This window comes from Macrobrachium rosenbergii, chromosome 15 (assembly GCF_040412425.1).
Source record: "Macrobrachium rosenbergii isolate ZJJX-2024 chromosome 15, ASM4041242v1, whole genome shotgun sequence".
Lineage (NCBI taxonomy): Eukaryota > Metazoa > Arthropoda > Malacostraca > Decapoda > Palaemonidae > Macrobrachium > Macrobrachium rosenbergii.
Window position 1 is genome coordinate 42173361 of NC_089755.1, and position 24715 is coordinate 42198075.

General features: G+C 33.4%; 1 protein-coding gene across 1 annotated transcript in view; it reads left to right on the top strand.

Moving 5' to 3' along the window:
* The window catches only part of Reph (Regulator of eph expression), a 67371-nt gene extending 43177 nt beyond the window's left edge, over nt 1-24194 (top strand). The window contains exons 3-4 of the mRNA XM_067117133.1: nt 9445-9807; nt 16652-24194. Of these exons, the coding sequence (XP_066973234.1) occupies nt 9445-9807; nt 16652-16714 (426 nt within the window). The 3' untranslated portion in view covers nt 16715-24194. The remainder of the gene's footprint in view (nt 1-9444; nt 9808-16651) is intronic.
* The last annotated feature ends 521 nt before the right edge of the window (nt 24195-24715 follow it).

Consider the following 24715-nt stretch of genomic DNA (forward strand, 5'->3'; position numbering starts at 1 on the left):
TTTCATTGCCTTCCACTCTTTACTAGGGAACTGCTCTGTATACTGTCCCTCTTCTTTTGTCTGAAAGAGTAATCTTCGTCTCCCTGGTGAATGATGGTAGGAGGATTCGACCTTCTCAAGGACATTGAAGAAGAGAGTGAAAGATGATTTTGATAGAGATCTTTCCAGCATTGACTGGGACTACTTTCCTTGAAAAAGGGGTATCCATTTTGAATATTGCTGCCTTGGTCACAGCCATCATGAGTTTCTTTGCAGGCTACTTGACCAAGAGCAGAAATAGGTCTAGAAGAATGGAGACTTAGACTCATACATCATTTATGTCTGCTTGAAATAAGAGATATGAAGCAGCCTTTGTTATCATGTCCCCCTTCTTCATTGCTATGTTGCTAAGAGGTTGATGACTTATGGATGTAGAGAATACAAGATGTGAGGTATTGAACTTCTACCTCTATAGTAACAGGATTTAGGAAATTAAGAGAGTGGACCTTAGTGGTTAGGGAAAAATATTGTAATGTTGGCTGGGTAGACTGTAGCATTGATGTCAACTTTACAGTTATTATCAGGTTGGTTTCTGCAATCTGGGTGTGCATTTTGGGTAGTTAGTGGGACTTAACAGTAAGTTACCTATTCATGCCCATGGAACACAAGTGCACTGATGCTAGTTATAGTCAACTTTAGCATCTGAGGACCTGATATACTCAAGGCAAAGTATCCCGGATACTGTAGCATCTGTGACATGGTCTTGGTGATGGTGGTAAAAAGAAAAACAATAATATTGTGAGTGTCGCTACCATTGAAGTAACTATGGTTGGGATTGTGTTAAGGTCTGTTACTATGTGTACAAGTATTGTGAAAAGCTAAATCAGTAGCCTTAACTTTTTAATTTTAACAAAAGAAGATTGGAAGACAAGTAGCTTCTGTGATTACTAAGGATTCATGGGATGAGTGTTTTCATCAAACTCAGCTTCAAAGTCACTTACTACTCTTCGCTCAAGATGTTGCTTACATGTATTCGTTTTACATTTCCACTTTGATGTTTTGCCATCATGGGCAGCCTACAATGCTGTGTAATAGTTCCCAGCTTATTTTTTAGTACCTATATATTTTCACTGTTAGCTTCTACTTCCCTACCGTGGCATTTAGGATTCTACCTTGCAGTAATCTAGGACTCCATATTTGACCAACTGTGAACCACCGGTGATCGCAAACCTGGAATGACTGGAAAGGTTTCTCTTCAACACGTTCTTCTGTAACTAACGCTGCCATAGGATTCCGCAATAACTCATCTGATTCTTCACGGCTTTGATTTCCTTTTTTAATTATTTCTGATAAGCTTTTCCTTGAAGGAATACTAGCTGTTTTCTGAATAAACGAAAGCATCAGTTCTCACAGTCAAATCAAGAAAAAATGATGAACCAACAATATGGACCTTGATCCTACACATCACAAGATAGCCCAATCAAGTAACCTTAATTCAGAACGGGTCTTTAATTCTAGAAGACTACCTTACTGATCCAGAAGTGTCTTAACTTATCCATGAATTAGCTTCCCAGTCAAATTAGTTAAGGAGAATAGAAATATCTCTTAAACAAACACATATGTTTACTTTTCTTTGAAATTAACATTACTAATATGTCTGTACATAAGAACAATGTATACGTGAAGGAGAATAAATAACTCCAAAGTCAAAACAAGAAGCCAAGATGCATAAACGAACACGTAAAATTTCAAAATGGTTCTACCTCAGTGGAGGACCGCGGGTCCTAGGGAATTGCACTTTATGCGATGACAAATGCGCTCTTAAGCTAGCTGAAAGGACCATACATTCCACGGGAATAGGATAGAAAAGATTTTGAGGGCCGAAAGGTGGACTTTTCGGTTAACCAGAATGGCTTTTCTGTGCTGAGTATGATTTTGATGAATAGTGTATTATTATTATTATTATTATTATTATTGTTGTTATTGTTATTGTTGTTGTTGTTGTTGTTGTTGTTATTTGTTACAGAAAACAAGAAAAATTCATTTTAGATATGAATGCAGTGATTGATTCTATAGCTCCAGGACATAAGGGTTAGGTTGCCTTTTTGGAATGATAAACATCTAGCTATTGAGTCAGAAATCAAACTATACATTAGTTGAAGACTGAGGTTCTGCATTGCAATTATAAAATATTCACTTTAAGAAATACAAATAAATAAATAAATAAATTTAGATCACAAGAATAACGAGGTGAAAGCAAGTGTGGCAAAGATGTGTGCAGAGGGTGATAGGGCAGGCAACTAATACATTGTCTAAGAAACTGAGCAGGAAGTGAGGGCACAGAATGCAGAATTTTCTTTTTCCTATTCTCCTGAAAAGATAAAAGATCTTGATCATTTTACAATTTACATAAACGTCCCTATTCCGGGGTACCCCTGGAAAACGTAAACTGACGTTCCCTTCTCTGACTGAAATTAACTTCATTTAAATAAGGCACACAATTTTCATTTTTTTTCGCGTGAGGGGATAAAGTTCACATTGAAGTTTTCTGAAATATATAGTTTGACCTAACAGCAATTCTGTTGGTTTCTTGTTCCCTTGTAACCATTATCCGCTCATGTCAATTTTTTATGGTGTTTCATCCTGTTGAACACTGATTTTCTAGTATTATGGTTTTCCCAGTGTCCAGTGTCCAAGACATGCCTGAAATTCGTTGTTGGTCACCCAGCCAGTGAACAACAAAGAAGGACACTTTCCATTCAGAAAGCCAGCAATTAGACTTTGAGCATATATTATATATATATATATATATATATATATAGTTTTATATAATATTTATATTTCTATCATATTTAAGTATATGTTATACTATAAAAGGTACAATATATATATATATAGATAAATTTTAGTAATGTGTGTGTAAGTGTATGTGTTTACAACCGGGAGTTTTCCTTGTTTGAAAATATGAAGAATTAGAGTCACTTTAAACATAGGTGATAGAAATTTATAATTTCAGTATAATGTGTATGTTTTTAAAAGAAGCTGTAGGTCCCAAGTTCTAGGTAACCAGCTGGTTTTACTAGCCAGTAAAATAAGTCTAACTACCCTCTCATATAGCTGTAGAGAGCTAAAATGGCTGATGAGCCTTCAGATCTGATTAAATTAAGGGTACCATGTAATTTTTTATTACAGTGATAACAATAGCTGCATAAGGATGTGGTATATATATATATTTTGCAACTGCTGTTCGATAATGTAACTTTGCATTGTAAAATACTGTTAACTGCTGAGACATGGAAAAAAAATTATTTCATATAGTCTCACAAAACCTTACTGTCCGTTGGAGAAGGATAGGTTTCATTAGCCATAAATCTTGGAAAATTCCTCTTATCAGCCTATATAATAGTTGGTATTTGGATATAAAATCCATTTATTTTCAATAAACACCTGTCTCATAATGAATGTTTGAAAACAAGAACGTGGGTATATTTTGTTGGATTAGGCTCGGTCAGGGAACGACAGAGAGAACCAAGCTGGATTGCTCTTCACGTCCAGTTGGACTCTTAATTTTATTTAAAGATTATTCTATTAGTGAAGCGAAGAAATTTTTGTCAAGTAAACTGAAAAGTCGGTCGATTGATGCGTTACAACGTTTGCATAAGGTAAAGCCGCTTTTTGTTCAAAACTTCGCCCATTTTTTATTTTTTTCTGTATTTAAGCCCCAAATTTCCTTTTGTTCCCCTTCAGCCACCACTAAACTGGAAAATACGTTGCAACAAAGTCTAGATTGCAGTCTCAGATTATTTTATTGTTAGTCTAAACCATTATTTGAGCAAAAATGTACCTTAGGAGTTAGGTAAGCAAAATCAGGTTAAATTCATGCTTTTTCATGCTTCATGTCCGAATGTTTGGGAGAACAGGCTGCCCATTTAAAATCAAATTCATCTCAAATATTCTTTGTTAAGGTTAATAAATTTTAACTGGCGACATTTGGCTAATTAACGTCTGTCTTTGAGGTTAACTTTTTTTATTATGGCACTGAAAATTCTTGGTTTGCAGGCCGTAAAATTACAACATGTAATAATACATAATCAACCAAAGACTTCTCACACGTTTTACATATATATTATTCTCTCAGAAGAAATAATATATTGATATATATATATATATATATATTTTATATTTATATGTTTAAGTTTGCATATATATGTGTGTATGTTATTACTGTGATCTTTTTAGTAAATCATAGTCAGCCAGCATAGAGCAACAAAATGGCACATCAAACGAATAACCAACACATTTAGCTATCAGTCTTGCAATGCAACCGACCCATTTCCTTTTATGTGTAATAAAATGCTATCTAAGAATTCAAGAAGATTAGTCCGTCTGGTCCTCTCTCTGTGGGAGTGAGCCCACCTGCATGCGAAAAACATGATTTGCTGACCGGTGCACTTTGGCTCGGTCAAATGAATGTGCTCCTTCTCCACACCGGTGCCGTTTCTAATGTCTGCATGTTCATCAGTTGTTGGTGATTACATAACCTTGCAAATTTTTCCCATCAGAATCATGTCTTTGTGAGGTCTTAATTTTAAGGAAATAGTACTATATAATTTTACCGTAAGTAATTTTTCCAATGGTACTGTACTTATACATATATATTAATACATATATGCCTTGTGGATACAGTATATATATATATATATATATATATAAAAATATTTATCTTTAGGTAGCTATATATATATACCATATATGTATATATATAGCGGATGTCAGGTAAGTGTCCATGTATTATATATATGAGATAATACTATATATATATATAGATACATCATATATATATCTCCCATATACTGTATATATATATCCTGTCTACCATTATATATATCTGTTTATATCATAGGCCCATATCATCACCCACCACATTTATATATATACACCACCATCATATCATCACCTTCATCTGATATATATCCACATCCTGGGAGGAAGGCGCGAAAACTGGTCATAACCCATCTGAAACCCAAAGGCTGGAGTGAAAAAGGACTCACTGTAACAGATTAAGAACCATTCTGGGCTCTGAGATGTTGGGAGGGGTGACTGTGATGCATGTGAAGGAAAATCCTGTGAGGAGTAGGTCAGAAACCCAACAGGGATCATCGAGAGAGAGGGCCAGAGAGAGAGAGAGAGTGGAGAGAGAGAGAGAGAGAGAGAGAGAGGGAGAGAGAGAGGAACATGGAGAATGATGTTTAAATTATTAGTTGGAACAGTAACAAAGTGTGTATGTAAACTTTTGTGTGTGTGTGAGAGAGAGAGAGAGAGAGAAAAGAGATTGAGAGAGAGAGAGAGAGAGAGAGAGAGAGAGAGAGAGGCCCATAATGATTAGTCAGATGAATGGAAAATAATTGCATGCTTATTGATAAACAGGGAGAAATCTGTTTGCCAAAAAAGCCAAACATAGCATGCCTCCATTTACCGTTTGGTTCTTTGTAGCTGAGTTGTTATGGGATATCTGCCCAGGCCAATCTACTTCTGTTGAAACAAAGACCTCACTTTAAATTGTTGATTTAGAATTCCAAGCTAGTAAGAGTGTGGATTTGTACAGTGTGTGATAAGAAATGCTTGTGATGATATTTGTGGATACGACAACTTCCCACATATTTATAGAGGTGGAATAGACCCACCTTCACCATCATAGACAAGTTGATTTAATCTTTATTGATTTTTAGGCTAATATATATTTTTGAGATCTAGTATCACTTTACATATACATAGGTGTGAATTTTAATAAAGTATGCCCTTCAAAATACCATTAAATGCAGCTGATATTCTAGTCTCAGCAAATGTAACCTTCCTTCAGGTGTATGTGGCCAGAGTTGTGAAATAAGCTTAGCCTTTTAGGGACAAGTAACATAAGGATCCAATACCCTGCACTCAAGTCATATCCACTTGGGAGTTAGATATCTTGCAATAGAATCATTAAAAATGGCTTATGGTTTCATTTTCAAAGAGTACAATGGGAAAGAGACATTAAGAGGTCATTGTTTTTTTTAAAATTTTTACACATCTGCCCCCAGCGACCAGTATTCTAACAAATATAGATACATAAAAATCTATTTATACGTTCTAAAATGTTTTTGTATACACAGTCTACGGTACATTTAAGCCACATTTAACTATCTAACTCTTATCTACAGACAATCTCCCATAAATTTGTTTTGAAATATTATAGATCTGTATTGCAAATTACTTCAATCACTTTTAGGCAGTCACAAATCGTGGTCACTGTTTTATATGATTAGCGCCAAAGTTCAATTTTTGCAAATTTACAATGATCCAGTTATTGCAGCAACAGCTATGTTTTAAGTGATGCGGCATGATTACATAGGATTTCATTAAAAATTCACGCACTGGCAACCTAACATGCTCCATATTGATCAATTATTTCAATGCGAAAAACGATTATTTCATGCCAGTAATGACATAATATTTCGCAGTGCGCAATCTGTCATATATTTCAAAACTAAGAAATGTCGCGAGTAGCCAAATTTCGGAAAAAACGGTTATGAAAATTTTCAAAATTTTCGTTCACTCATCGCCGATGCATTTGACAAAAAGTCATCATCAAACCTCAGTTCAACCCTAAGAAAACGCAAAAAATTGTCATAATAATAATATTGCTTCCAATGCAACTAAATATGAATAGTCCTATTTGATTGTTTACGCTCAAAGCTGAAAAAGTAAATAAGTAAATACAAAATAAGAATTCATCAGCGATATCAACGGGCGATGGAGCGTGTGTGAAGCAACCATTAGAGTGGCGGCGCAACTGTTGGAACATAGGTTCAACAACGAGTAGCGACAATGAAATTACCTTGAAACCATTTATTATAATATTTGTTACATTGAAGTATTTGGATTTTTCATAAAATAAATGATTGTTATTATGTTTTAACCACTTCAAAATTATGTTTGCTAGCAAATATTCGCCTATGCAAAGTATTCTTTTGTTAAATATGATTTTATTCTAAGCATATTTGTTTCTTTATTATAAATACATTTACACTTAGCATTCACATCTCTATATCAACATTTCTGGCCAGAAAGCATGTGAAGGTATCAATATTCTTGCACTTCAAGTTACTATGGATGAATAAATTAGACACCAAAAACGTGCAGAAAGTACTTTTAAGAAAAATATTTTAAACCAGTTAAAACAAGTGTTCCATAGGCCTTGGATAATAATAATAATAGATATATTTGATTAATAGCCATATTTTCTCCATGTAAATAAAATCATCTCGTCTTTTATTTCTTCAAAGAACAGAAATTCTATAAATAAATTCTTTATAACAGATTGCATCTCAGAAGACAGATTACTTTTTTAGGCCTATAAATCGTTTTTGCAAACATACAGGCAAGCTCTGAACACAACCCAAAACTTCAACATTCCAATGTAAACTTTTTTAACTCATATTCTATTTTGAAAATGTTGTTATGACTTGAGCTATTAGGTCTATTTTTATAATGCTGCAGAGGAAGTTATGTTGTTGCCCAAAGAGAGTGTTAAACACGTTGTCATTGACAGCAATGCTATAACCTTATCACACCGTGTTTCGAGCTTAACAACGCAAAAATAAAAAAATCAGTTCAAATCACACAGGTTACGAATTATACCAATGCATAAACGGGATGATACTTACAACCATAGGGAAAATAGCGCTAGCTGTGAATTCCCAAACTTGTCAACATTTATGACATTGGAAATGAGAAAAAAGTTAGATACTACAGGCTTGGTCGGTTATCAGCTGGCTCGGTTTTGGCGACTTGTGTAGTGACAATCAGCGGCTTTCGACGTAATATCTTGTACGTTCTGCTATCAGTGTGACCATACCTAACAAGCGCGATCTCTGGTATAATGTCATGTCGCACCAAAAATTGCCATTTTCGGTTATCAGCAATTTTCGCATATCATCATGCCATCGGAACAGAACCCCTTCTGATAAACAGGGACTGCCTGCACCTGGCATCGTTACATTGAGTCTGAGATTTTGGACGATACAAAAAGAATCATGTCACCTCAAATTTGAGCACAGCTGTACAACCTGGAAAGAGAAAACTTCAAACCACTGATTTATTTTCTGTAGATGGGAGTTCATACAGATTACAGACACGTACTTTTACATATGACTAAAATCCTTTGTAATCTGCTTAAAATTAGTGATGCAAAGTATTAGTTATAATTTGGGGAAGGCTTCCCTTAATATGGTTTTCATTTGTGTCTTTCAAAATATTTTTTTTATTGAACTCACAAGTTTGAGTATATATGAATGTAAAGTCATTGTTAGGAACTTTTGTGTGCATATAGTATTTTTTATTTAGTGTGTTTTGTGTTTTTTCTGCCATTTTGTAAGAATGAGAGACAGTTAATACTAGGATGTTTTTTAAAATACCACTGTAAGTTTTTCCACAATTTTTAATGTTTCATGCCATAAATAAAGATGGTAAGGTACTGTTTTTACTTGTGTTTGTGCCAGATCTTGAAGACGTTTTGCCATGCATTATTATAGCCTGGATGGTTAGAGATAGAACTGCATATGAGACCTCTTTGAGGTTGCTTTCTCATCTAGCACTGTATAGCTGAGCCACTACTACCCAGGACAGGCTTTGTTGTCCTGACTTGCTGTACAGTTATGGCCTTCCTGCATTAATGCAGTGAGATAGGGTGATTGATCATTTGAGTGTTGTGGTAATCAGAGGTATGGTTATAAAGATGTATTTTCTTGTGGTCTTGAAGCAGATGAGATTTTGATGGTTCCTGTGCTATGTAAATGTATTACAAATCAGTCAAAGGGATCATAGTCTTTTCATTGTGGATATAGAAAAGTAAAAATGGCTTTCAGCAAGGATTTCGACGGAGGAGATGACTGTTTAAAAATGGTCGAGAGATATGGGAAAAGATTGATGTTGACATCAACTCAAACAGTCTCGACAGGGACAGAAAAGCATCATGCTCTAAGGCATGAGAGAAGGATGTGGATGGCCATGAAAATGCAGTTAAGAGTAATTAGTCTGTGTTTGGTTATCCATTAAATATTCCCCAGTTGGCATGGATACAGTCACAAGTGATACCATGTAGAGACGATCAGCTATTTCTTTTGTAGAACAAAGGAGTTGGCCAGTGTGAAATGGAACACTCAAAACCTAGAACTTTCATACGAGGTGAAGGTCAGTGATTGAGACAGATGTTCATCAGTAGGGAATCAACTTACAAACTTGGTGTTGTTAGGTAGGGTTTGTATGGGCATAGAGGATAAGCAGCTCAAGAGGCATGATTACTTATTTGAACAGTCTTTCCAAATGTCTTTTTATCATCCTTTGTTGCATTTGAATATTAATGTCTTTTTAAGATTTTGAATGTTAGTGCTACATTTAATATTATTTTCTCAAGATCTGATATTTTAGAGAGAGCAATTCTTTTTTACAGGAAGCAGTGACGAGGAAGTATGTGTGTTGACCACCGGGTCACGCCCACCCGTCCAGTTTAGAACCTCCCCTCCCCTTGAGGCTCACAAACCCTTACGTTCTGTATCTCCACCCACGAAAATGCTTAGTTTAGCCAGCAGTGGACGAGAAAATCTATTATCAGCTGGTGGAGCCACAGGTGGCAGTGGTTCACCTGAAGGTGCCACTGGTAGTAGTGAGGGTGGAAGCACTCCTAGGGCAGAGGGTGGAGCCAGGGCTGCATCACCTCGTAAGAGACACAGACAGACACCTCGTCCTCACCAGATGCACCGCCCATGTCTAGACTTTGAGAAAATGCAACAGGTAATCATAGATACCAAGCTTGGTTAATCTTTTTCTTTTTTCATTGCTCAAAAATTTCTCTGTAAATTCCAAGGCAGTAAGTACCCTTCTTAGGTACAGTAAAATTGATTTCACTCTTCATTGTATTCTCTGCTAGAGCTATTTGTTTCAACTACTTTCTCTGTAATGAAGATGACTATGAAAAAACGTCACTGTTACTGTCAGTATCGTTCAGGACTTAATGGTATATTTAATGTACAGTTTATGATTTTCTAAGAAAAAATCTGTTGTCTTTCACTCATCACACAAATTTTGTATTTGTATCTAGTTTCTGTTACTACTATATTGTACAGCATTTGGAATATGTTAATGATATTTTGATGATTCTGATGCAATTGCCTTCTAGAAAAGCAAGATATTTAATTACCACTGTGCATCAATCTCTATTTTTAGAATGGTTACAAAGTACCCTTTTTCTCTTATACTGGTTATCTGTTATGTACTGTACAGCATTCATATGTTCCTATTTGCATACTGTAGCACTGGTTTACATTGCAGCACTTAGGTGCTCTTGAGTGTCTAGTTTCTGCACTTTACGTTGTTATTCACATTCTGTATTTTAAGAAGTACAGTACCTAAGAAATCTTTATTTTCCTGTTGTAGTTTATTTATTGATTTATTTATGCTTAGAAGCTTCCAGTTATGGTCAAAATACTTTTTCTTTTGTAATGTTAACTCATGAAAGTATATCACGTAATGTTATGTTCAAAGTAGTTTTATATCAATAGGATTTTGAACATCACAGTCAGACATAAGAAATTAAATATTGAAGATTTTTATTTCATTGTACAAATCAAAATTATATTGTTGTTTCATTGTTAAGAGCTTCAATTGGTTTGAATTTATATGAAAAGATTCGATTTAGTCTTGGATTAAAAAGGAAAATATTGTTAAGTAGAAAACATTTAATGCAACTATCAAATTGAGTTAAGTTGATACATTGGCAGCTGTCCCAAACACCATCATATGAATCTTGCATATGATAATATGGTTTTGCCATAGAACAGGGCTGTGTTCATTAGCCTCTCTCTCTGAAGATTAATTGATCAGTAGGAAAGGCTTTCAGATGATGAAAGCAAATTGCTTTTATTTTTTATACAATGTACTATATACTGTATTGTCATCGCATGAAATTGATTAGGATACAGTACTAAAGTGAGAAGTAGCTGCACTGATGACATCAGAAAATACATTCAGATTTTTTTTTTCTTAATTCTGTTATACACTTTTGGTTTGATAGCCAAAAGTGCACAATGGGGAGGGTGGTTTTACCGTAGTGGATGGAGATTGTTCTGTAACTGAAAAACATTACAGTAGGAGGCATTTGGAGACAGCTAAAAGTACAAGGGAAAGGATTAGGTTGGGGATTTGTACAGAGTTTATTCCTTGTGTCACATCAGTGTTTTATAAAGTGCTTAAGTACCAATGATTTATATAGTACACAGCCTTCTCCTGATGAAAACCAATTGTAGTGCTCCTGGAGCTCCTTAGTGATTACTATATAGTACGGAACATTGTGGCTGTACATGAGCTAACCATACTCTATTCATAAGTGTGTTAACCTTGTTAAAGTAAATTATCTACAGTATTTCTTACAGTAGTTATTCACTGAATTGATCACATTGGAGCAGTTCCAGTTGTGTCCTTTTTTTTCCAATTATGACAAATGATAAGGAATTCTTCTCTTTTTCTTTCATATCGTCTGCAACAAACGTTCATATTGAATGTTTTATGCATTTCACACATTGCAGGCACTACTTTCATGAGTGTTATTTCACTGAACAATATACAGTATACATTCCTGAAAGAACTATATATATGTGAGAAATGTTAAAAATCTATCTATATAAGAACTGGCCGCACTGTTTTAAGTTTATGCTAAGTACTGTAGTCTTTTTTTTGTTACAGTGTTTCTTAAATATTAGTTTCTTTATCTTCCCTGTAAAATTTTCTCCACTCTCTATAGTAAGAATGCATTTCTCACTTCACTGTAAGAATTGTAGGACAGTGTGGCTTGCAAATGTATATCAAAAAATGTTTATCCTTTGTTATGTATTGGTTTTCAACACTGCATTCGATCTGCAATAAATGCTTCAAAAGTTTTTCGTAAATGGTTCAAATTGTTGCTAATACACAAGGCTCTTCCATAGTTATATTCTTGAATGCATTCTTCTTCCTGTAGAATACATAACTCATACTTTTCTTTTTTTCGTCCAGTTAGTAAATTTATCATTCAATATAGCATTTTAAACTGATTTGGCTTTTATGAATGGACTGCAGATTTGAGTATCTCAAGTAAATGAATAATTGCCACTCCAGCTTTCAGTTTAATCCCGTGTGAATGAACTTAACGTAAAAGTATTATTGAACCCAATCTGAGTGTGATAATGTGTGCATGTTTCAGTTGATGAAAGATTACAAGGAAATGCTTTAATATCACATCTTAACTAACAGAGATCAAGAGTTATGTACAATTTCACTGATAATCAGTAGGTTGAATTTCATTGTGCTGTTAACTGTCTTGGTGGTTGACTTTTGTCAAGAGATCAGTGGCTTCAAATTGTGTAAAGAATGTTTCCTTATAATTGAGCGCCCTGAATATCACTTTTCCATTAGGGCTGCATTATTTTGATAATGGTGAAACTAAGTGTGCACACATGCACTAGTTGAACCAAGACTAAAACAAAGCATGATTATTTTACCACCAAGTTTCAAGTTTTCAGTAAAGTGATATTCACCTATATTTAGTATTGCAGTTTTTTTCTTGTCATTTAGATAATTTCATTTACCTTAACTGTAGATTCTCTTCATAACACTGAAACAGTTTTAATGTTTACATGCAATTTGGTTAAAATTTACATACCAATTATTTATGCAGTGATGAATACCCACTTCCATTTTTTCCTCCTATTTTCCTTCTAAAAGTAATTTGTGTTGTTGAGATGCAACAATGATTTATGCTTGGATTTCTCCTGGCATCATTCATAAATTTGTACCATATTAATTACTGCAATTGTTTTGAAGACAACACTAGTTACAGTGTAATGTGACTTTTGAAGTAAACATAATGTTGCAATTTTGTGATTTTGTGTATTGTAGCTACAATTTTCATTTGATTGGATGCCTCATTAGTTGCTCATAAAGGTGGCTAGGGGATTGCATTATAGTTTTTCTTACTTGTATGGTAGTTAGAAATGTTTTAGAATTTTCTATGTGACAGCAAAAGCAAATTTTATTACTTTGCTAGTTAAGTAGAGTTTATTGCATTTTAATGCCAGTGAATGCAAGTCAATGTAATTTAGCAATGAAATTGATTTTTAAAACTGAGCTGCCTCCATTTATAAGAAAAATCTGAATGTTAAGTTAATGACTCAATTGTAGTTAAGAGAAAATTAAGGAGCTGTATGCAGTTTGCACTGTATGTGAAAAACATGTTAATAATTACCTCTGTCTGCCATTGTACATGCTTACTAGAAGATTGAATTATCCAGGTCAATGTCAGCTTTGAAATGGAAAAGGTTTTCTTGGATTTGTAACTAGGTCAGTGATAATGCTTTATATTTAAATGATTGTCTAACTGCAATCAGATTTGCTGCATATGCAGAATTTAGTCATTCTCTGTAAATATTGTATAAAAGTTTTGCTGGGGAGGACTATATTTCCCATCATTTAATATCTTGTTTCATGAACATTTTGTTTAAATTTTACCTTTATGTAATAGTATCTGTTGAATACCATCACAAAATATGTTGTGAAAATTATCTTCCTGATTTGATAGCTAGTTATGAAATTTTCACAGTGATTTTTCTGGTCATATTTAGATTCGTCATTCTAATTTTCAACATGAATAATATGTATGTAAATGGAAAGTACCTTTTGTAGTAACCAGTGGAAATCTTTGAATGCTGACAAGTTGAAAACCTCATGCATTACAATCACAATTGCTTAACTGCATCTGTTTGTTCTTCTTACTTTCCATTCATTTCTTCTTATCCTCACTGCACACTGTAGGATTAATAGGCTTGTGCATTTTACTTCTTGCCTCTACTTCCTGTTGTTGGTTTCTTTCATCATACTTTCGAGCAAACTATAACTGTTAGTTGTTTGTTTTGTAGAGTATCCCTTTTGACAATGCTTTCACTTATGCACAAAATCCTTACTTTTTAAAATGGCATGAGAAGTCACAAGTTCTCTATATTTGTACTTTGGTTGAGGGATGTTTCCAAATCTTTTTAAATTTCTTTGTAAGGACAGGGCCTTAGTGCAAGAAATGTTCAGTCAGTATGAGACAATATTTTTTGTATTTCTATTCTTCTCTTAATTACCATACATAAATCATACATGCATACGTATTCACTGGAAACATTGTTTACCTTCAGTATCATCTCTAAAATGCTTTACCTGCTCTCTCAGGTTTGTCATACTCGAGCAGATTATAAGCTTTCAAATATCTTGTTAGAAAGAAGATTGATTTTAGGAAGTGAAAAATGGAGTAACTGGTAAAAAGAGCAATGCTAAATATTTCTGATTGTTTAAAAAATAAAGGAAAAGTTGAGTGTTTGTACCAAAGCTCTTCGATGAGATTTTCAAAAGTCTATTCTCTTGAAACCTACGGTGCCACTGTATTGTTAGATGAGATAAAATATTGCAGATGATATCATAATAATAATATGACAAGAGCATTATTCACAGATATTCTCTTGAAGTTATATTAAAATATTAATTGCATTAATATTTAGTAAACATTAGGTGGACCACATCTGAAACTGTGGAATAAATGTCAAGATGGAGTATTGTTGGAACATTTAATGCCAGTCAAAGAAAGAAAAGTGAGATAATTGCTCTTGTAGTAGTATTCCAAGTAAACTGAGTCTATTGGGTAAAGATGGTTTGTTAGAGGAGTGAAATATAAATTAGGTGATTTAATGTGAGAGAAAATTTCCTGAGATTTTTATGCAGAGATGAATTGGCACAAGGCAGAGCTGGATGTCACCATTTGCAGAAAATACTGCCGTTCATGCAAGCAAATAATTTAACTTTCTAATGCATCAGTACATTTTAAGTTTACCTCTACTTTATTGATTATGGTTTGTGGAAAATGAATAGGGAACAGTGTCTTCACTCTTTAATATTGAGTTCAGTTCCTCTAAAACTTCACATACTTATCATTTTATACAGCATCCCTGCCATTGCTTATTATTGCACTCTACTGTCATTTTTTGGACATTTAATTTAAACGTAAGTGAGAGGAGAAAATTTATCAAAGTAAAGAAGCAGAATAGCTTCCAGGTAAGAGGAGACACAAGGGAATGGACAAAAAGTAAAAAGAAAACAGTATAACTAGGATTAGAGAACATACTGCTAAGAACCTTTCTTACCATCTGCAGTGTGCCATGCAAGATGTATCATAAGTGTTACCCTGCTGTGGGGTTCACAGATGATCAAGATAAAAGACTTAATAAAATCCTTTATACAGTATTTTATAAAACTAGGTAACTTTTGTGTTTTCTGAGATAATTCAAAAAGTGTTACAAAAACTAGTTAAGTAGGAAAATAATACTTAAGCTTCAAGTTTTGATTTTGCATTTGCATCTCAAAGAAATTTTTGTGATAACATTGACTGAAGTTTTACAAATATTAACAGCAATTTAATTTAATCAATTATAATTTCATTTAAATTTAGTCAAAGGGGAAGAAAACATTATTGTGCTTTTTTGCAGTTCCTAGATTTAAAATAACTACGTCTCACAGAATAAGTAAGGGTAAAACTGGATAAGTATATTTAACCAGACAAGTACAGTGTAGTGTAAAAACTACCTATACTTTAGTCATTCACAAATGATGAAGGCAAGATGTTCCATTTAATTTTATCTAAAAGTTTTGATGCTCTTATAATTATTTCACCTGGGTTTTATTTATTATTAAAAATGTATTAATATAGTGCAGTACATACATAGATTGCTTTTAAAGCAGTAAAATTTATGCAAGTTGCAATTGTGAGGATAATGCTGGGGTCCCAATGAAGAGGTTCCATTTGGCTTGTATTTGTGTTTGTAGGTTCTTTTTGGAAATATGTTAGTTTTTGTAATGTTTTCCTTAACACCATTCAGAATGGACCACTTTGGCTGTGCAGTATCAGGCTCTGTCAGCAAAACTTGTTAGGTCTTAATATATTTGTGTTCATCAGATATCTCCTACCCCTTACATCACTAGATTTTGATTAACATTATTCAGTACTTAGTAAAATGTTGATATTAGGTGAAAAGCCTTTACAGTGAAGAAGAGAGAGGGAGAGAGAGAGTGAGAGCAAGAGAGATAGGCAAACATTAGCTAAAGATGTAAATAGCTTGCATGTAGTGTACAGTACTTGTATTTCAGATTATTTGCAGTAAGGAAGCAATTACTACACGGGAAAATCTTTACCTACATGCAAAGGAAACATTAGTCTTATTTTTATTTAATTTTGGTTATTTCAAGAAATTCTCAAGTGGCCAACATTACTTTATAAATGGCAATTATTTTACTTGGTAAAGTTCAACACCATATCAGCAGCAGTGTCTCCTTCTAGAATGGAAGTGTATATCAATTTACTGTGCTTCCTTTTCTGGAATTTAATGTACTGTAATATCCTTTTAAGAAATTCATTGGCTAATATGCCATTCAGGTATCTTTGCAGTACAGTTGTCTTAGATACTGTATAACTTCTTTTCAGTTCTTTTTTTTTTTTTTATTATTAATTTAAGACTTGTAGGAGGAAAAACTTTTTTTTCTATTTCAAAAAGCTATTAATCCTTCACGTTTTCAGATGAAAAACCGAGCGGTGACACAGTGGAGGAATGGGGGTGAACTTTCCCTCTCATTCTGCTAGTTTTCCGCAGCTTCCTGGCATCATTTAGTTCCCACAAGCAAGTTTTTTTGGGCAGATATGTTTTCTACTTTAGAAACAGAGTTACACTGAGCAAAGACAAGAATTGTTTTGCTGGTTTCAAAACAGATTTTATTGGTTTGTGCACCCTCAGTTCAGTATTATTTAAGGCCAAGGTTTCAAAATTATAATTTTAATGTAAGTGGGAGATCAATAGCTGTTTTTATTTAGTTTTTCACACTGCCTTATTTTGTATACTGTATAAATATCGGTTAGAGTACATCCCAAAATATCACTGTATAGTAATTTTATATTTAATAATAGGGATTAATTAATATTTTGATTTTGATGTGGATAATTTCAGTTCCATTGAAAATTCAGAAAGCCAGAGAAAAAAATTTTACGAGTTACGACAGCTAGATTTGTATACATGCAATGATCTTGTAAAATCAAATGTGGAGGGACTGTGAATATTCTTGTATAATCTTTGCAATAGAGATTTACTGTCATCTGTAGCTTCATAGAATATGAAAAGTGCAAGCATAGAGTGAAAGCGGACAAGAGTGAACGAGCTGATGTTCCAGGAGTGAGAGCGTGTATATCTGCCCAATTTTGTACCTGATTCCTAATTTAATATGTAAAATACTTGCAGGTTAATGGTAGACTGTATGCAGTATTGAAGTAAATGATGAAAATTGAAAGAAAGTTTTTCGTTTTATTTGATAGTGGCAAAAGGTCATGGTTTTAAATAATGCCCAGTTAAAGTACAATATTTGAGAGATAAGATAATAACAAAAATACAAATCACAATCATATTTGGTGAAAGTAAATTTTGATGGGACAATTTAATAAGTGTTATGTAAAAAGCAGCTTTATATAATGCAGTGCAGGGTTTCATTCTGTCTTAATATTGTTACTATTATTTTGCCATTTTAAATTATTATTTACAGTGATTCATATATGCACAGAATATGCATATTACAGTACTTTTGTTTTGCTCTAATACAGACAGGTTTGAATTGGATAAACCATAAAAAAGGTGTATTGGATAAGGCTGAAATTTGTAATAAATGAGATACTTGAGGTGATGATTAAAAAAGCATTGTTATTGTCACTAAACAGCTGAAGGAAAAATGAAGATGTCCTCTGTTCTGATGCAGTTTATTAAAGAAGTCGCAGAACGTATTAGATATGCAGTGAAGTATTTTGTTTTGCTTGAGAGAAATAGTAGGCTGAGTCTGGCACAACCTTTTGTCTTTGTGTCTCGAACAATAATCACGAATATGATACACCAAAATACATTTTTTTTTTAGGGCTTCAAGAACAGTTGCAAGACATAGTTACTTTAAACACTAATTGGTTTCTTGTACATCATATTTAATCCCTTATCCTTTTAACCTTCTTTTGCTAATGCATTTCACAGAGTTTTCAGTATTAAATGACAGGAGAAATCATTCAGAAATAACAACTGGTCAGGATAATTCTTAATCATAGGTTTACGTTGTGATACAGGATTTGTAAGCGCTGTTTGCTCGTATAAATTGCAAGAGTATTAAGGTTAAGGTTTACCCTTTTCATCTCCATACTATCCTTTTAATTTCTTGAATTATCCTTAATAGAATTTCATGGTGACCAAGTAAATATAGTTGTGTTTACTACACTGAAATACCTGTGAAACATTTTTATCAAAACTAACCCCTCTCATTTTGCTTGCTTGGTGCATAATGTTATTCCATAATAATTAAAGTTAAAAGTACAAAGGTTGAATTTTAATTTTGTACGTACTCATTTTCCAAAACTAACATGATTCATAAAAATACTTTAGTTATCCAATTTGGTAGTTGAGAGAACTTCATCTTATAATGTAATACAGTACAGAGTGCAAAATTTTTGGCAGTTTCCATTTCTGGGAACATGGACCTGAGTTACTTGTGGTAAGCTTTCATTTTGAAGTAACCGTCCAGTTGATATGAACCATGAAGGAATATTCTTTTTTACATACATTTGACTGACTCTCACTCTTGAATGATTTCTTGGTAAGCTTCACATTTCTTTTTTAAAGGTGTCTTAGGTGTATTTCATCAGCCACTAGGCACTCCATTCATGATTTGTATTTTGTGTGATATTTTTAATAATTTCCATACATTGCTAACTTTTGAGGAATACGCATATGAAAAAAATGCTGGGTAATTTGAAGTGAAGAAGTGAAAAAAGACAAGAATTATAATCGTGGAAAAATAAGCAGTGATATGAGATAAATCTAAGTAAAACCTTGTGGCAATAGTTCAACTTTAAAAAGTGCATTCTACCACAAGTTTTTTCGAGATGATAAACCAAATACAGTAAGACTATTTTAGAATGTTAAACTTAAATTTTGAATGTTTTTTATGTTAATCAGTAAAGCAGAGTACAAAATTAAGAATTCGTCTCACTGATAGATGTCTTAATGTTCATTTGAGGAAAATTTAGAAATTCATAGTAAAGCTAAGTTACATAATACATAAATGGTATTTTCACCAGCGCTTTTTATATGAAACATGTTCTTTAGTATGCATTTATTAATTAAGGCTTGTTTTACCCTGCACTTTATTTTCGTGTTATCTTTTGGTATGGTAAAGTGCCTTGGGAAGCTGAGGAAATTAGCACCACTATCAACTATTCTTAATGCTCCTTTTCCTTCTGCTCATTGATGTTTTCTCATCATCATCATCTTAACATTTCTGTTACATTTCCATCTTTTGTACTTGGAGCAAAATAGCAACTAGAGTACACTTAGCTGACTAAGCTATTTATAGGCAGTTAATGATTTCAGCTTACACCTGGTAATGGTTAGATATTTTACAGTTGCAAACACATCACTAGTAAATCATTGTTATTTACTACTTATTCTTATACTTTTTTTATTTATTTCAACTTGTCTCAGTTTTGAACAAAAGTAAGTTAGCATGAGTTCTTGTCTGTTTCAGTAGCAGTGAACAGAGAAGATTTCTGGTTGGAAATTAAAGTCTCCCACACGTCTTAATTCAACATGCATATCTGACTGCAGTGCCTGAATTTTTTCAGCTTTAGTTAATGTTTAAATTACTCTATTAACAATAACAAGTTCCCATTATAGTACTTGAATAACATAAGGAAATGATGAGACTGATCTTGCAGCTATTTTACACTGAACACTTGTAGCCTTTAGCAAATATTGCAACAAACTCAAAATTACACTCTGTAATCCCTTGTCATTTGTAAGAGATTATGAGAGAAAGGTTGGTTAAATTCAATTCTTTCTTTGTACGTTGCTCATTGGACTGATTTTTTCCTATTTTGCAGTATTGCCATATTTATTACGGGTAGGTTTACTGTACTTCAAGGCTCTCATTTTACAATTTTCCATAGTCTTAACCAATACTGAAATTACTATGAAGAACATTCTTAATTCACAAAAGAGGTCCAGTTATAAACTGGCTCGTGACGACTGTCAAAGGAAGTTGGCAAATCCAATAACAGTATTCACTGTAGAGTGACACAGCAACTAGTCTTGGGCAAAGAATCCTGCATAACCCATGAGTGTTTAGACATTGTGTGTACCTGGGTAGAACTTAATTTGTTTTTGTTTTCATTATTTCTGTTATATAATATTGCTTGTTTTCAGCATTATGCTATTTTTGACTGGACACAGTAATCATTTTCAGGTTATTTTCACTCCAAGATTCCTACTGTATTTGTGAAGTGAACCTTTTTGCATGGCATTAGAGAATTCCTCTATCTAGTGATATTTTTTTGTGACGGCACAAATAGTATTGGAGTTTTCTTCTCTGGTGTAAACACTAGGGTTATCTTGCTTTGGAAATGGACATATATTTTGTGATTATGGCTATTTCACACCCATATTTTATTAAGCAGCACTTTTTTATTTGGTGAAGAACTTGTGTGTTTTATAACTCCAAATTTGGATGCATGATTTACGAGGTGTGGTTACTCACTGTAAGGACTGCAGCCCGCTCCTTCCCTTAGAGATACGACCCTTTTCCTGAGACTTTGGACCTTATGCCCTTACTCCATAAAGACCTTATTGTGGCACCCAGGAGGAGGCATTCTTTTGGCAGAAAATGGAAAAGGGTGGCTGAAGAAATAAATCAGTGTTTGTGCAAGACAAAACTTTGTGTCAAAAAGCTAATTGTGATGAAAGCACAAATTAAATATTTGAAGATTAAGGAAAAATACACATCAGAAATGCGATAGACCAGAAATGGGATTTTCTAAACCGGTGAAATATTTCCAAAACTGAAAGTAGTACCCTATGAAATATGGGGTCAGTGAAATCATTTAAAGAAAAAACAGTGCTAAAACTGTGAGCGAGAAAACTAAATTTTTTTGGAATGTGAGGTAAAAAAGGGCAAGTGCATAACGTTGACAAAAGGCATTTCTGTTAGTCACTACCTGTCAATTTTGTTTTTCTTTTTCATATTAAAATTTTCAAACAACATCTTGAATTTGAAAAAAACAAATGTTTTGTGATGTTTATGAATCAGCACGAAAATTGCCTGGCAGTGACTTTTGAGATTTGCCAAGACTTTTTTTGTCATATAATAAGTGCAAATTTGTTATCCAGTGTTGATTATTGCCATTATTTTAGTGGACCTGTGAACCTTGTCCCGTTTTATGGGTTTGAAGGAGTGCTTCATATCAGTGAAGTGGACCTGCTATATTCTTTACATGGTAGAAATACCATATCTGTTATGTTGTTGACATGGACATTTGCTGATAGTTTTCATCCTTTGTATTGCTATGGATATCCTATTATCAGGTATAATATTAACATTCTTTATCAGTCCTGTTTGTTTCCATATATAGTGTTTAAATGTCATAATAATCTGTTGTGTTTTAAATGCATTTAGCCCACAGTGAAGTCAGTTTGAATCTCGCTTCGGAATGAAGTTCTGGGGTTATCTTAGGAACGAAAGTGATGTTAGTGACCATTTGACTTGTGAATTATTTGACACTGACTGAAAGTCTTATTTTAGTATGGAATGTACTGGGTCATCAAGGAAATGAGTCAGAAACTAAATGGCTTGAATTTTTTCGAATAAAAGTAATAAATGCAAGTAAGTAAATGCATATATACAAACATACTACATACTTTAATGTACAATAGTAACTAACCCAATTCCAAATTTTAATGTAGTGCTGTGGACTATACAGTAGTCTATACAGTCTGCGTAGTAAACAGGTAACTTTTGCTGCTGAAAACTGAAATCTGTGATTAACACTTAGTTTATCCTGAGAACGCTAAATTATAATTTAGTTTGAAAGACGCCTCAGTAATGGTGTACACATATTAGTTTTTCCTTCTTAGACGTCTTCCCTTCAAAGAAATTAACACACACAAGGTATGATTCTTAATTTGGACAAAAGGAATGTATCTTTTATGACTCAGTATTGGCAGAAATTCGAAGCCAAGTTCGTAGTTTTATTATTTGAATTGCAAGACATGATTGTTTTTATATAATTTTAATCCTTTGTTCAGTTCTCTTGGATATTGGTTCTGAATGCAACTTATTCAGTATGCTTATAGTTTACTGAACTCAAAATATAAATTTTGTTTCTTTGTAGTTATTGTAAACACTTATTTAATTATTTACCTCTTGAATATGTTACATTTCTGAAGTAGTTTATAACAACAAGTTTTTGACAGTTGCACTTCATTGACCTTAATAAGAAGCCTTCTTCAAACTTTGTCAGATGAGACACATTTCATTTGACAGTAGACATCCTGGAAGAGTAAAGATGTTATTGTCTTTTTGAGCAAATTGCAATGTTATGTTTTATGTTTCGAAGAGAAAAATTTGTGCGAAAAATTGTAAGTCAGGAAAAGATAATACCAAGTCAGGTGGTCATATATTTGGGAGATGTCAAGATTTCTTACAGTGCACAAATGGAGATTGAATGGTATGTATAAAATTATATGATTTTTTTCTAGTCTGCATACATATATAAAGATATGTTTATAAATACTTGCAATGTAAAGGACTAGATGTGATTAACAATGTGTGAAAGATATTCAGTGCACTGTACTTTGATTATCTACCCAGTATTGCTGGAACAAAGACAGAGAGTAAAAAAATATAAAAGCCAGAGTTTTCAAGGTTCCTTAGGCCCTTTATTATAGTGGGTTTTATTTGTATGTAGTCAGCAACATGCAGTGTTTTGAGGAAAACAAGGGATAAGAACTTTATAAGTCTCATAAGATATTTTGAAATTCACTCGAGGTCGTATTCTTTATATTAAAGGTGGTTGAAGTTTTTGTATGCTTTTTTATGAGAGCTTGTCGTTGAGTGTAATACAAATAAATGTCCACTAATTGATGATATAGGGTCATAAACAGTACCAGAAAATTTGGCTCCATTCACCGCCACAGTACAAAAGAGGTGGGCTGAGACAGGCAGAGTCTACCTCACACAGTGTTTTGGGTCACTCAATAAGCCACAGAGTCACATTTCTGGTTTTGCATAAGAATAATAATAATAAAACAGAAGTCAATCAAACCAGCCATCGTTGAGTTGTACAAACATTACCGGTATTGTTTTTGAAGCACCAACCGAATGCATCTCGATTGGGGATGAGGTAAGAGGACCTTTGAATATTTAAATTGAAAAAATTGTATTTCAAATGTAATATTTTCAGGTAAACATATTTATAGAGTAATATCTTCTTTTGCGTGGTAATAGTACCACATTGAAAGCATGTGTTTCATATTTTTCATTTTACTGTAGTGTTTGTGAAAAAGTGCCGAATTTTGGTTATACACGTGTACATTACGTCATATTAGGTTTGCATTCTTTTTGATACCTATAACACATGCAGATCTTACTTGATACATTTTTACAGTATAGTGAGTTTATTTTATCCACTATGCATTACACAGATTCATACTGATTTTAATTCTTCTTTTTAAAATGTGATATCCATATTCAAGTCTGCTTACCTCATCCACTCCCAGGTCGCCCAATACATAACCTTTCAACTTAGCAGATCAAACACAGTGTCATCACGTTCTTATCTAATTGCATTTACTAGCTGCTAATGATTAAGAACATCATCATTTCAAATTGGATTCCTTACCTATTCCCTATCACCTGTCTAACCTGCTGCATGAGAAAGGGTAAGTGTGAATAAAGGTTTATACAGCACTGTACAGAGGTCTGCAATACATTGTTGCATTGTAGCAAGGTGATGACATTGTTGATGAATTATCAGTATGTAGTGAGATCATTAAAGTGTTGTAAAAGACATTTCATTGGAGGCCTCTTTTTCACTATTGTTGTTAATGAGAAAGCTGTACTTCACTGAAATAAATTCTGATGTTATTACCTTTACTGATCCAGCTACATTTTACTGTACACATCCCGATACAATGATGACCCCATTTACTGGTGTCTGACCTGTCCTTACAACCTGTACATAGATATAGAATAAAATTATTACATAGAAATTATTGTTTTACTCCATTTATTCCTTTTCTTTAATCATTATTTTGAGTTCCATTTTAAAGTATTGAAATAGTCATTTAAATCCTAGATTAGTGCAGTCTATTTGGATATTGATCACATCATACTGCAAAATGATTTTCAAGAATTTAACACAGTAGTATACAGATTTAATGTTACAACAGTTTCTTTTGATGAACAATGATTAGAAAATATTAAAAGCCGTACTAACAGAAATATAAGTGTTTTACATGTAATTTTTTTAAATGTCTTTTTATCTTACAAACCAAATTCAAACATTTATACAACATTTATGGTCTTCTGTACTTGCCATTCTTGGATCAAGAAAATAACCTACTGGCCAGCATTACTGTGCATCTGCTTCATTAGATCGTGGGGTTCCAGAAAGCAAAGACCCTCAATTTCTTTTTAGTATGGAAAATGAGCTGTGAAAATGATGGTGATGGGAGGAGGAAATGTTTATTCCAAGTATAGTACAGTAATTGGTTTGCATGAAAAAATTACC